This window comes from Myxocyprinus asiaticus, chromosome 1 (assembly GCF_019703515.2).
Source record: "Myxocyprinus asiaticus isolate MX2 ecotype Aquarium Trade chromosome 1, UBuf_Myxa_2, whole genome shotgun sequence".
NCBI classification, from domain to species: domain Eukaryota; kingdom Metazoa; phylum Chordata; class Actinopteri; order Cypriniformes; family Catostomidae; genus Myxocyprinus; species Myxocyprinus asiaticus.
Genome location: NC_059344.1, coordinates 38,632,264 through 38,644,558, shown reverse-complemented (window position 1 = coordinate 38,644,558; position 12,295 = coordinate 38,632,264). Strand labels below are relative to the sequence as shown.

Sequence of the window (12,295 nt, the reverse complement as noted above, 5' to 3'; positions counted from 1 at the left end):
CACAAACATTTCATACACTGTAGCCATACTGTAGTTTCTCAAGGGCATATCTGAATTCCTTTCAACAGCTGCAATCCCTTCAAAGTACAATAGAGCAGGTGAGAGGGGGAGGGAGTGAAAGAAATTAATACAGAACAAGAGCAAATGTCCTTGAGCCATTGGCTAATTACATGTAAAAAAATAAAAAAATAAAAAAAAAGAAGAGAAGGAAGGAAAGGGGAAAAAATGAAGAAACAGGACAAAATAAAGAGAGACACAGTAAAGGGGCGGTCACACTACACATCGTACTTCATTTACTCCCATTCAAATGCATCCGGACACAGGAGATGGGAAATGAAAATTCATTAGAAAATATTTTGTACAATGCTACGTATCAAAAGTTCAAGTTTGGTGAACACTGAACCACGAATCTGTATGACGAAAGGACTCGTGACCGTTAGATGATCAAGACATCACACGCTAATCTCTTGGCTTAAAACAATGAATACATACACTCACAAGCACTTTATTAGGAATACCTATACACCTTATTATTCATGCAATTATCTAATCAGCCAATCTTGTGGCAGCAATGCAATCCATAAAATCATGCAGATACAGGTCAGGAGCTTCAGTAAATGTTCACATCAGCCATCAGAATTGGGAAAAATTGTGATCTCAGTGATTTCGTCCATGGCATGATTTTTGATTGCCAGACGGGCTGGTTTGAGTATTTCTGTAACTGCTGAGCCCCAATCACCTTTGATGTATTCAGAAAAGGCCAATGAAAATTGGCGAGTGGAATTTGCATGCCACTCTCCGACCCGGACATACGGGTATAAAAGGAGATGGCGTGCACCACTCATTCAGAGTTGTGCTGAGGAGCCAAGAGAGAGTCCCGGCCATGTCAGGGGTCGGTTCAGTGCCATGGCAGGAGGGACACAATGTCTCATTCCCTCCATCAGGGAACAGAGGTTACATCAGTAACCAAGACGTTCCCTGTCTGTCACTCACTCGACGTTGTGTCGATGTAGTGACACTAGGGGTTCCTATAAGAAACGCCGTAGGCGCTGAACCGTGTCACGAGGTATGGAGGAGCGGACACTGGCAGGCTGCTGCATGCTTTGCAGCGAGTGCTCAAACCACGTTGTGACCTTCCAGCGTGTTAGGTAAGGCATCTCCCGGGTCCCAAAAAGGGTGGGAGGAGGACTTACCCAAGAAAGCTACAGGCGGTGGCCTTTCCTGATTTTTGTATTAAGCAAGTTCCCGCTGAGCACCTGCTAGAATAGTGCTGGGGAAGTGCTCTTCCCTCTCCAGGAGGGAGAGCACTACGGAGACCACATGTGGAGAATACCTCACATGGACTTTACCGACGGGGAAGTTCACATATGGAATGATACCACTGGGAAGACCCTATCTACGGAGAGGGTACACAGCAACAGTGGCCAAGGCAGAGCAGAGCTCTGACAAAGGGAAACACAGGTTTCACCTGAGGGGAAACCGAACAGTGGAAACACACCATACGGGATTACAGAGGGGGGAGTCACCACGTATGGAGCACTGAGCCCAGCACACAGGCTCACCTGAAAAGGGGCATACCACGAGTACTGGGCCTGGCGGCGTTACTCATCTGCCGAGTTCGCCACTGAATAGTGCTTAAGGAATTAAAGAAGCATCTAGTGTTCACCAGTTACGGGGAACTGTTGTGGACAAGATAGCGCACATTATCACCTCAAAAGGGGAAAGGCGCAATGCAAGCAATACATCCGACCGGCCGCCCGGCCTACCTGTTGTTACCCCATAACACTCGGGTCGAAACCGGTTCTATGCAAAGGTTGTAGAACCTTGCAAAGGTATTGGGTATAGCCCAATCCACTGCTCTGAATATGTCTGATAGAGAGGCGCCCCTCGCCAGTGCCAAGGAGGATGCAACACCTCTGGTGGAGTGCGCCCGGACTCCCAAAGGGCACGGCAGTTCTTGTTATTGGTAAGCCAGAGAAATGGCATCCACAATCCAATGGGACAACCTCTGTTTGGAGACAGCTTTCCCCTTCTGCTGCCCTCCAAAGCAGACAAAGAGCTGCTCCGAGCGTCTAAAGCTCTGCGTGTGGTCCAGATAGATGCGCAGGGTGTGAACTGGACGCAGCAATGACAAGGCCGGGTCTTCCTCCTCTGAAGGGAGCACTTGCAGGCTCACCACCTAATCCCAGAAGGTAGTGGTGGGAACTTTGGGCACATAACCAGGCCGGGGTCTCAAGATCATGTGAGAGTGTGCCGGCCCAAACTCCAGGCATTCGCAGGTGACAGAGAGCAACTGCAGGTCCCCCACCCTCTTGATAGAAGTGAGCGCCACCAGGAGGGCCATCTTCAGAGACAAAGTGCTGAGCTCGGCCTGCTCCGGGGGCTCAAAGGGGGCTCTCTGTAAGGCAGGTAGGACCACAGAGAGATCCCAAGGGGGAATCAGGCACGGTCTAGGGGATTCAATCTCCTCACACCTTTGAGGAACCTGGTGATCAGATCGTGCTATCGAGAGGGTCTCTCATCCAGTGTATTGTGATATGCTGCAATAGCAGCCACATACACCTTCAGGGTAGAGGGAGACAGCCGTCTCTCCAGTCCCACCTGTAGAAAGGACAACACAGACACGACTGCACATCTCCGTGGATCTTCCCCGCGGGAAGAACACCAATTCGCGAAGAGATGCCACTTCAGAGCATACAGCCGCCTCATGGAGGGGGCTCTGGCCTGAATGATCGTGTCCACCACCGCTGGCGGAAGGCCTGCTAGGTCCTCCGCGTCCTGTCCAGGAGCCAGACGTGGAGCTTCCAGAGGTCTGGCCACGGGTGCTGGAGCATGCCTTGCTCCTGAGTGAGAAGGTCCTGTCTCAGGGGAATGCACCAGGGAGGGGCTACTGCCAGGAGCATCAGGTCTGAAAACCAAGTCCTGTTGAGCCAGTATGGCGCAACCATCAGGACTTGTTGGCAGTCCTCCTTGACTTTGCACAACATCTGTGCAATGAGGCTCACTGGGGGAAACGCATACTTGCGCAGCCCCCGAGGCCAGCTGTGCACCAAGGCATCCATGCCGAGGGAGGCCTCGGACAGGGAGTACCAAAGGGGGCAGTGAGAGGACTCTTGGGAGGCGAACAGGTCCACTTGCGCCTCTCCGAGTCTCTCCCAAATCAGCTGGACTGCGCGGGGGTGGAGTCTCCACTCTTGGGAGATGGGCGCATCGAGAAAGCGGACCTTCTCGGTGTCACGCATCACCGCAATGTGAGCCACAGGTGCCACTCTTGGACCACCACTGCCGTGACTTTCGTCACTCGTAGAGTGAGGTCGGTCACGGTACACAGTTCCTGCATAAGCCCTGGGTCGGTCCTACCCTCGTGCAGATCTTTGAGCGCCTTGGCCTGGTGGACCTGCAGGATGGCCATGGCATGCAGGGCAGAAGTGGCCTGACCTGCGGCATTGTAAGCCTTTGCCATGAGTATCGAAGAAAACGTACACGCCTTGGAAGGGAGACTTGGTCGGTTCCTCCAGGTGGCTGTGCCCTGCGGGCATAAATGCACCACAATGGCGCACTCTACCTGGGGAAGCTTGACATATCCCTTAGCCGCTCCGCCGTCAAGGGTAGTTAGGGTGGACGAGCCGTCAAAGCGTGTATGGGCAGAGAAAGGTGCCTTCCACGACTTTTAACACCTGTGGACTCAGCCGCCGAAGCACCCAGGGGAAGCACAACACTCGACCATGCAAGGGTGACTGCTGATATGCGCCGTAAATTCCAGCAGCAGAAGATAAGGTGACGGGTGTGCACACACACACACATGCGCTCGGCTCCTGAATGAGTGGTGCACGCCATCTCCTTTTATACCTGTATGTCCGGGGCGGAGAGTAGCATGCAAATTCCACTCGCCAATTTTCATTGGCCTTTTCTGAATACATCAAAGGTGATTGGGGCTCTCAAGAGCGAACCCCTGGTGTCACTACATCGACACAACTTCGAGTGAGTGACAGACAGGGAACAAAACACAAGCAGTGAGCAGCAGTTCTGCTGACAGAAAAGCCTTGTTGATGAGAGAGGTCAACGGAGAATGGCCAGACCAGTTCGAGCTGACAGAAAGGCTGCGACAACTCAGATAACCACTCTGTACAATTGTAGTGAGCAGAATAGCATCTCAGAATGCACAACATGTCAAACCTTGAAGTGAATGGGCTACAATAGCAGAACACCACCTTGGGCACTTTTATTAGGACCATAGTGTTCCTAATAAAGTGCTTGGTGAGTGTATTTCAAAGCTGCATGTTTCATTGTTGCTGGAAAGTGAGTAGATGGTATATTTGAACATTTTTAATATAATATTATTTGTTATTTGTGAAGCGTCATATTCTGGTCCGTTGCATTGTCCAAACTCCAAAATCACATGCTCAAAGCTTAGTGTAACCACCCCATAAGTCAAAATAAATATCATGAATTCACACATTCATGTAAATGTAGCGCATCATTTACCTTTACAAATATGTACTCATCTTGCACTGAGAGGGAATTGTGGTCAGTCTTCCCCAAGAACTGTGCTGTCACCATTTTATCCGAGCAGTTCTGGATGAGACATGTCACATAAAGGTATCCTGGAGAAAGAGAGAATAACGCACAAAAACACACATTTGTTTGTCAAATATGGTGGGGAATTGTCATTGATATTTTCAATCCCTTAATCCTACCCCTAAACCTCACAACAACATTTTTCCATGTTCAAATTTTTATTAAACCTTTATTCAGTATGTTTAAGCCATTTTTCTTGTGGAGTCTGTGGGTGGTCACCAGAATGAGGTTGATTTTAGGCTTTGCTGTACCAGTGGTGGATTATAGTATACTTCTAGTCCCCACTATGTAGGCGAAGCCTGACTAACATACACAGGCTTTGAAGAAGGTCAGGAATAAAGGTAAAACTATGATGATTTTTTTTTTTTTTTTTTTTTTAAGTTTGAAAGGATTTTCATTTTTGTATATGATCATATGGCTTTTGTTTGGAAGTGTTTCATTCTAGAGGTGAATGGAGACATAGATATGTTTTACAAAAATAAATAAATAAAATAAAACTAAATTAGCAGCGAACACCAGCGTTGGGCAAGCTACTCAAAAAATGTAGCTAGCTAAGCTACCAACTACTCAACAATAAAATTTGTTAAGCTAAGCTAAAAGCTACACTTCAGAGAAAGTAGCAAGTTACACTACAAGCTACACACCAAAAGTAGCTTGCTACATTTAAGCTACTTCATTATTTTTTTTTTCAACCAGATGCACAGAGCATACTGTCATAGACAAAGCATCTAAAATACTAATTGCATGATGTTTATCTAAGCCATGGTACAATATAGTGCAATATAGAATGGTGCAATATGAAATGTGTGTTCATGTAAAAAAAACAAAACAAAACAAAAAACATGTAAATTGATATTTATACATGCTACCTATACAAACCCATGTGGTCAAAATGAACTGTGAACTGATTCAGACCGCTTTGCTATCACGTGTGACCAACTAATTGTAAAGATCCGACTCAGATGAGCGACTCAGATGAGCGATTCATTTGTGAGACTGACAACTTTAGTTCTGATTCAAAACTGGCGATAGTAAACACCGGTGTGATATGTGATGTAACCTTTTGTCAAAGCTACGCCGCTACCTAATCAAAAATATAGCTTTGGTACTGAAAAGCTACTTGATTTTAAAACTAGCAAAGCTACCACCTTGCTACTCAGAAATGTAGTTAAGCTACTGCCCATCACTGGCGAACACACAGCTACTGCTGCTTTGCTCTATTCAGAATGACAGGAAATTAATTATGGGAAAACAGTGCAGAGGTGCCCTGTTGATGTGGCCTTTCTGTTTAGAATATCATACAAAGCTCAGCAACCTCTACAAAATACACACATTCATCAGTTCCTCTAACGTGCACACAAAGTGACAACCAATTTGAAAGTGATGAAAAAATTAGAGAAAGCATGCTCCAAAACTCATGACCAAAGATTACATCTCAAGCTGAGGAATTTAATTGCTCTTCTCAATGTTGTTTCCTCTCCCTCTTTTTGTTTATAATTTTAGGCAAACAAACAAACAGGCTACTTCACAGAAGAAGACAAATATTTAATCAAAGCAGTATAGCAGAGAAATTCATTAAAAAGCAGTTAGAATGGCTGAGCGCTTTGCTTCTGTCTTCTGTCACACAAGGTCACACAAAGTCACACACACACACACACACACACACACAGCGCGCGCATGCACAAACACACACACATAAGGCACATCTTAGCTCTGTTCCAAAACCTAGTGTCTATGGAGCTGCCCATGTAGGCGTCAATTGAAGACATAAGGTGTGTCCCAAACTGCACGCTTCTGCACTTTTCTACGCCATTTTGTAGTGTAAGTAGTGCGAGTAGAATGTTTACACTGAAACTGCAACAAAAAGAAGTGTACTACGAGTACCCGGATGATGCACTTTTTCAACCATCAAAACGGAATGTGGAATATTGGACACTTTGTGCACTCAGTGCTCACGGCTTGCCGTACATAGCGGAAGGGGCAGAGTTACCAGCAGCGATGCTGGTCTGGCAAAACAATTGTAAATAATGGAGAATATGGTAACTAGCGAAACTTCTGTGAAGACCGCACCTTACAAAATTGAGTTAAACGGTTTACCATCATACCATGCTGTGTGAATATGTACATTATTGAGATATAAGTGTTGAACTGAGCTAAAGCTAGCGGCAACACAACACTTACGTTTGAAATGTCACTTCAGTCAGCTATTAAACAGAGAACGCTTCCATGTAGTAAAATGTTTTTAAGTGTTCCATTTGAGACGATACTACACTTTAAAATTCATACACTACATGGCTGAGTACATAGTATATTTTTTAAGTGCATAGATTTTAGTGTGTCGTTTGGGACACAGCTCAGTTGTGGCCAAAAATATTGGCACTCTTGGTAAATATGAGAAAAGAAGGGTGGGAAAAATATATCCTTATTGTTTGGTCTTTCATTCAAAATATTCACAAAAATCTATCCTCAAATAGATTTCAAATAATTGCAAACACAACACAAGTTTTATCACAAAACAATTATTTTTCTCAAATATATGTGTGGCACAATTATTGGCCCCCTTGTATTCAATACTTTGTGCAACCTCCCTTTGCCGAGATAACAGCTCTGAGTCTTATCCTATAATGCCTAAAGAGGTTGGAGAACACCTGGCAAGTGATCTGAGACCATTCCTCCATACAGAATCTCTCCAGATCCTTCAAATTCAGAGGTCACACTGGTGGACTCTCTTCTTCAATTTACCACACAGGTTTTCTATGGGGTTCAGGTCAGGGGACTGGGATGGCCATGGCAGAACCTTGATTTTGTGGTCAGTGAACTATTTTTGTGTTGTTTTGATGTGTTTTGAATCATTGTCTTGCTGGAATATCCAACCACAGCCCATTTATGCTTTCAGGCAGGGGCAATCAGGTTTTGATTTTTTATCTTTTGGTATTTGATAGAGTCCATGATGCCATGTATCAGAACAAGATGTCCAGGACCTCTGGCATAAAAACAGCCCCACAACATTAAAGATCCACCACCATATTTAACCATGGGCATGAGGTACTTTTCCATATGGCTACCTCTCTGTGTGCGCCCAACCCATCTCTGATGTTTGCTGCCAAAAAGCTCTATTTTTGTTTCATCTGACCATAGAACCCAATACTATTTAAAGTTGATGGATGAGAGCAAAAGCTTTTTTCTTGAAACCCTCCCAAACAACTTGTAGTGATGTAGGTGACGTCTGATTGTAGTTTTGGAGACTTGCTGACCCCAAGACTCAAGTAATTCCTGCATATCTCCAGTTGTGAATTTTTGGCCACTCAAACCATCCTCCTCACCATGCGTGGAGACAATATAGACACACGTCCTCTTTCCTCTTGCAGATTCTTAACATCTCCAGTTGATTTGCACTTCTTAATTATTGCCCTGATGGTGGAAATGGGTATTTTCCATGCTTTAGCTATTTTCTTTTAGCCACTTCCCATTTTGTGAGTGGCTTTATTCTTTGGTCTTACCCATTGACTAAAAGAATTTGGCCTGTGTTTTACCTCATATTTATAGCCAAGTGAAACAGGAAGTCATGGCAGAACAATTTCCTTGTCACCCAGGTGTACTAAAAAATGTAAAATATGAATGGGAATATACTTCAGATATATTTTACTCATAATTATTTCTAGGGGTGCCAATAATTGTGGCAAACGTGTTTTGGAGAAAAATATTTATTTGATTATGAGAACCCCCCCCCCCTTTCAATTAGTTTACTTCAATTAAAGGCCACACATACAGTATGTTTGAGAAAAATATTTGTTTTTTTTATAAAACTTGTGTTGTGTTTGCAATTGTTTTATATCTATTTGAGGATGGATTTTTGTGAATATTTTGAATGAAAGATCAAAAGGATAAACAATAAAAACTTATTTTTCACAACCTTCTTTGCTCATATTTACCAAGGGTGCCAATATTTTTGGCCACAACTGTATATTGTACAGTATGTGTACTCCCAATGCAAGCTGCTTCAAAATGTAGACATTTTAATTATGTTTCTGTCTGTAGATATTTTTTGGCCTAATTTTAAGGTAGCATTGCATATATTCTTCTCCACAATCCAAGACTGCATTGCGAAATAGTCAGACAGACAGCTCAGCATTTCGACGAGCTCAGTGGAAAAAGAAATCCAAGATGCAGACGAAGTGAGAGAAATGTTCAGTATAAACATAATTCATTTAAATGCAAAATAATTAAAAATGAGTTTAATTAGTTTGCAATTGTGCTTATTAGCAATATTTACTAGCAGTGTATATTAGCTTAGCAACATGCTAACACTAAACTCTACTGGAATCAATTGTGAGTCGAGTCTTCCGTGTGGAGAATTTTTTGTGTGACGGACAGAGTTGTTAACTATGTAGAGCAATCACTGATGGGGTTCCATCTCTGTTAGCATACTGCTTTAGAAGGCAACTGTATATGTAGGCAATAGACAGAGAGGAAGCTCTTTAGGTTTTGGAACAGACACTGTATGAGAGGTTGAGGAAGCAAGTTCAGTGGCTGGAGCAAAAACACTTCAGGTCTGCCTGTTTGACACAAACACAGTATATAAGCAACAGAAGGGCTTAAATTGTATGTCTAATGTGATCCTTTTTTCATTTTGCTTCAGGTCAGTCATGAACTTCTATTTGGTGAGCCCTAACCTCCCTTGAGGATTGAGTGTGTGTGTCTGAAGGTTGCAATCTTACTGTAAGGCAGCGTTTAACCTTCACTGGCATGAGTGTGATGGAGCTCTGTGAAACAGCTTGCGTCTGCATGCCTGGACTCTTTCTCACACACATGAGCCTCACACAAACATCTCAGCTCTGGGGAATTCACTGAGAGAGCCTTATGTGAATGAGGCGAAAACAGCCGGCTGTGTTATAGATGTCCAAAACTAATGTCCTAAAAACACCCTCCCATATGCCCTCTTTTTCAGTGGAATGGTATGGAACGTAAAATTAAATTGAAATGCAGTGTTCTGTAAACATATGATCTCCCTCACCACCACCGATGTCTTGAATCTCCATATGAACCAAATCAGGGTCCACATCCACTCCCGTCACAGCCCTGCAACAGAGCTTACAGTTAGTGACACAATGCAAACACACATAATACATTTCCCATACACCGCTGCCTTGAAAGGCTCAAACAAGACTGACTCACACACAAGGGGACCTAGACAATGTGTCCCTTATCAAAACCTTTTCAAACGTAAACACATGCAAAGTCTTTACGTTTGGTTTCAAGGAATGGAGACAGCTCACTCTTTTGTAGGCGATGTTGTGTTTAGGACAAAAACACATTTCTCAACACATTTCTATATTAGCAAACATACACAAAAACTACATTATCTTATAATCATTTTAGAAAGCGAGACATAAAAGTCAACATGACCGTATTAACTTCCATGTCATTGGATTTATTTAGCACATTTTATCAGTGAATAATATTAAAACAAACAAACAAACCATGTTTGTCTTCATAATCTTTCATTAAATATGTAATAACTTGCTCTGCCTCTGATATGACTTTCCTTTTCCCCTCCAACTACCTGGCTTCATTATGGTAAGTACCGCCCATTTTTTACCATCCCAATTCCCAATTTAAAAAAATCACATCCTACCCTATAATTTTTTCTTCACTGTAAAAATCATTTTCTTACTAAGTATTTTTGTCTTATTTTCCTGTAAAAATATCTAAACATCCTTAAAACAAGAAAAAATAAGAAGCAGAAAATAGACAAAATATCTTTTGCATCTCAAGTAAATGTTTATTTATTTATTTTTTTACTTTTTTTTTTTTAAGAATGTTTAGATATTTTTACTGGAAAACAAGGCAAAAATAAGAAAATGATTTTTGCAGTGTTGTTGAATATCCTATAACATTTGGAAATGCACTAGAGTACAGAATTAAAATGGATTGCAAATGGCATTTTATGTTGACTAACAGAACTTTTATGTTTGTACATGTATTCATGTAGTTATTTGAAATTGTGTCTTTTTGGTGTCCGAAAGTTTTGGGAGTGTTAATAATTGTGCTCAGACAAATCTTTCAGCATTGCTCTCAGATGGAGTTCATTTATTTAAATCCTTCTAATATTTCTAAAGCGAGTTTGCAAAAGTTTGTTATACAAATTCTTTTTTAGAGCTGTATAACTTATCAGTAATCTTGCTCCACAGTGATTTATGGTAGATTACTTGACCATCATGTCTCAACATCCCTCAATGTGTCGCTAAGAACTCAAGCCTTCTCTTCCTGACCACGCTGTACAGACCACCCTCCTGACAGCAGCCCTGTCCATTAAACCCACACTGATTTATGCCTTCTCTTCTCCAGACTTCCCTTTCTCTTGTTTTATGAGTGAGAGAGTAGACGGGGAGGACAAGAAAACCGTAACCCTCACTATGAACTGATTCTGTCATCTCTTTGGAGGCGATGCTTAGAGACGTTTTAAAAAGCTTTGGAGACAGCAGAAAGGAAAGGGGCATGACACTTATCAACCCTTCTGCTGCAGAGAAATAGAGTAAAAAGATCTTCAGATTTACAGTCACATTGTAAAACCTCCAGCCAAATAAAACATGTGCTGAATGGGGTTTACAACAGCTGATGCTGACAGGGAGCTGACTTTTTGATCTCTTATCACTATCAACCACAGACAACCTATACAAAAACATATACCATGTGTACGTGAATCTGGTAAAGTGTGGTGGGAGGATGGCACGAAAGCAGGAGAGAGATCAAGAAAGAAAGATAAAAAAGTGAAAGAGAGGGTCAGACAGAAAGATTGGTTGGGGTGGAGAAATAAATCACTTCAGTCCAGGACTTAAATCCCAGCTGTGGTTGCAGTGAACCATAACCAGAAAGAGAAGGAATGGAAAATAAAAAAGAAAGAGGAGTGCCACAGGGTGGAATTCCACTAAGAAGGTGGAGGAAGAGGGAAGCAGGGGAAAAAGATTAAAAAGAAAGACCCTGAGGGCACAGTAAAGTTAGGTAAAGAAGCATAAAGTAAAATGTATTCACCATAATGTTCCAAACCTGTATTACTTTCTTTCTTAGGCGGAACACAAAATGAGATGTTTTAATAATTATCGTGAGCTGTTTTTCAGTACAGAGGCAGTTGACAGTGACTCACTTTATAGCTTAAAAATGGACTCTAAAGTATCATAAAATGTAGTTCAATGATTTAATTCATTTTTCTGCAAAAGTCTTGATATACATTGCTTTTATGATACTGTTGGGTCCTGTTTTAAGTAGTTAAGTTTGTAAAGTGAGTTACTATCAACTGCAGTTGTATTGAAAAAAATGGACCGAGATAGTCATGAACATATCCCCCTACGTGTTCCGAATAAGAAAGAATTTAATAGGGGTTTGGAGCATCATGAATTCTCATTTTTGGGTGAACTATTCCTTTAATGTAGTGTAGAGTGACTTAAAGAAAAACAAATCACCAGAAAACTCTGTCTTTAGTAACATGCTCCTGTAGCAGAGTCCATTTGTGACCCAGATCAGTGGAGACATAAAGCTGCAAAGAAAAAGAGAAAGAAATCATGAGTCATGAGTCCTAAAATTCTGGTCATAACATGACATTTTTAGACTGAAATAAGATTAACACACAGTTTACAAATTCTCAGATCATGACAATTTGATGAACGAGTCATTGTATATGTGTGTAATACAAATAAAGATTAAGTTGTGAACAACTGTC

At 42.3% G+C, this 12,295-nt stretch overlaps 1 protein-coding gene across 3 annotated transcripts in view; it reads right to left on the bottom strand.

Moving 5' to 3' along the window:
• The window catches only part of LOC127444578 (VPS10 domain-containing receptor SorCS2-like), a 321,561-nt gene that overhangs the window by 74,587 nt on the left and 234,679 nt on the right, over positions 1-12,295 (bottom strand). For all 3 annotated transcript variants that reach the window (XM_051704034.1, XM_051704041.1, XM_051704048.1), the window contains exons 5-7: positions 12,039-12,112; positions 9,593-9,657; positions 4,486-4,604 (exon numbers count right to left, since the gene is read on the bottom strand). In XM_051704034.1, coding sequence (XP_051559994.1) covers positions 4,486-4,604; positions 9,593-9,657; positions 12,039-12,112 — 258 coding nt within the window. The remainder of the gene's footprint in view (positions 1-4,485; positions 4,605-9,592; positions 9,658-12,038; positions 12,113-12,295) is intronic.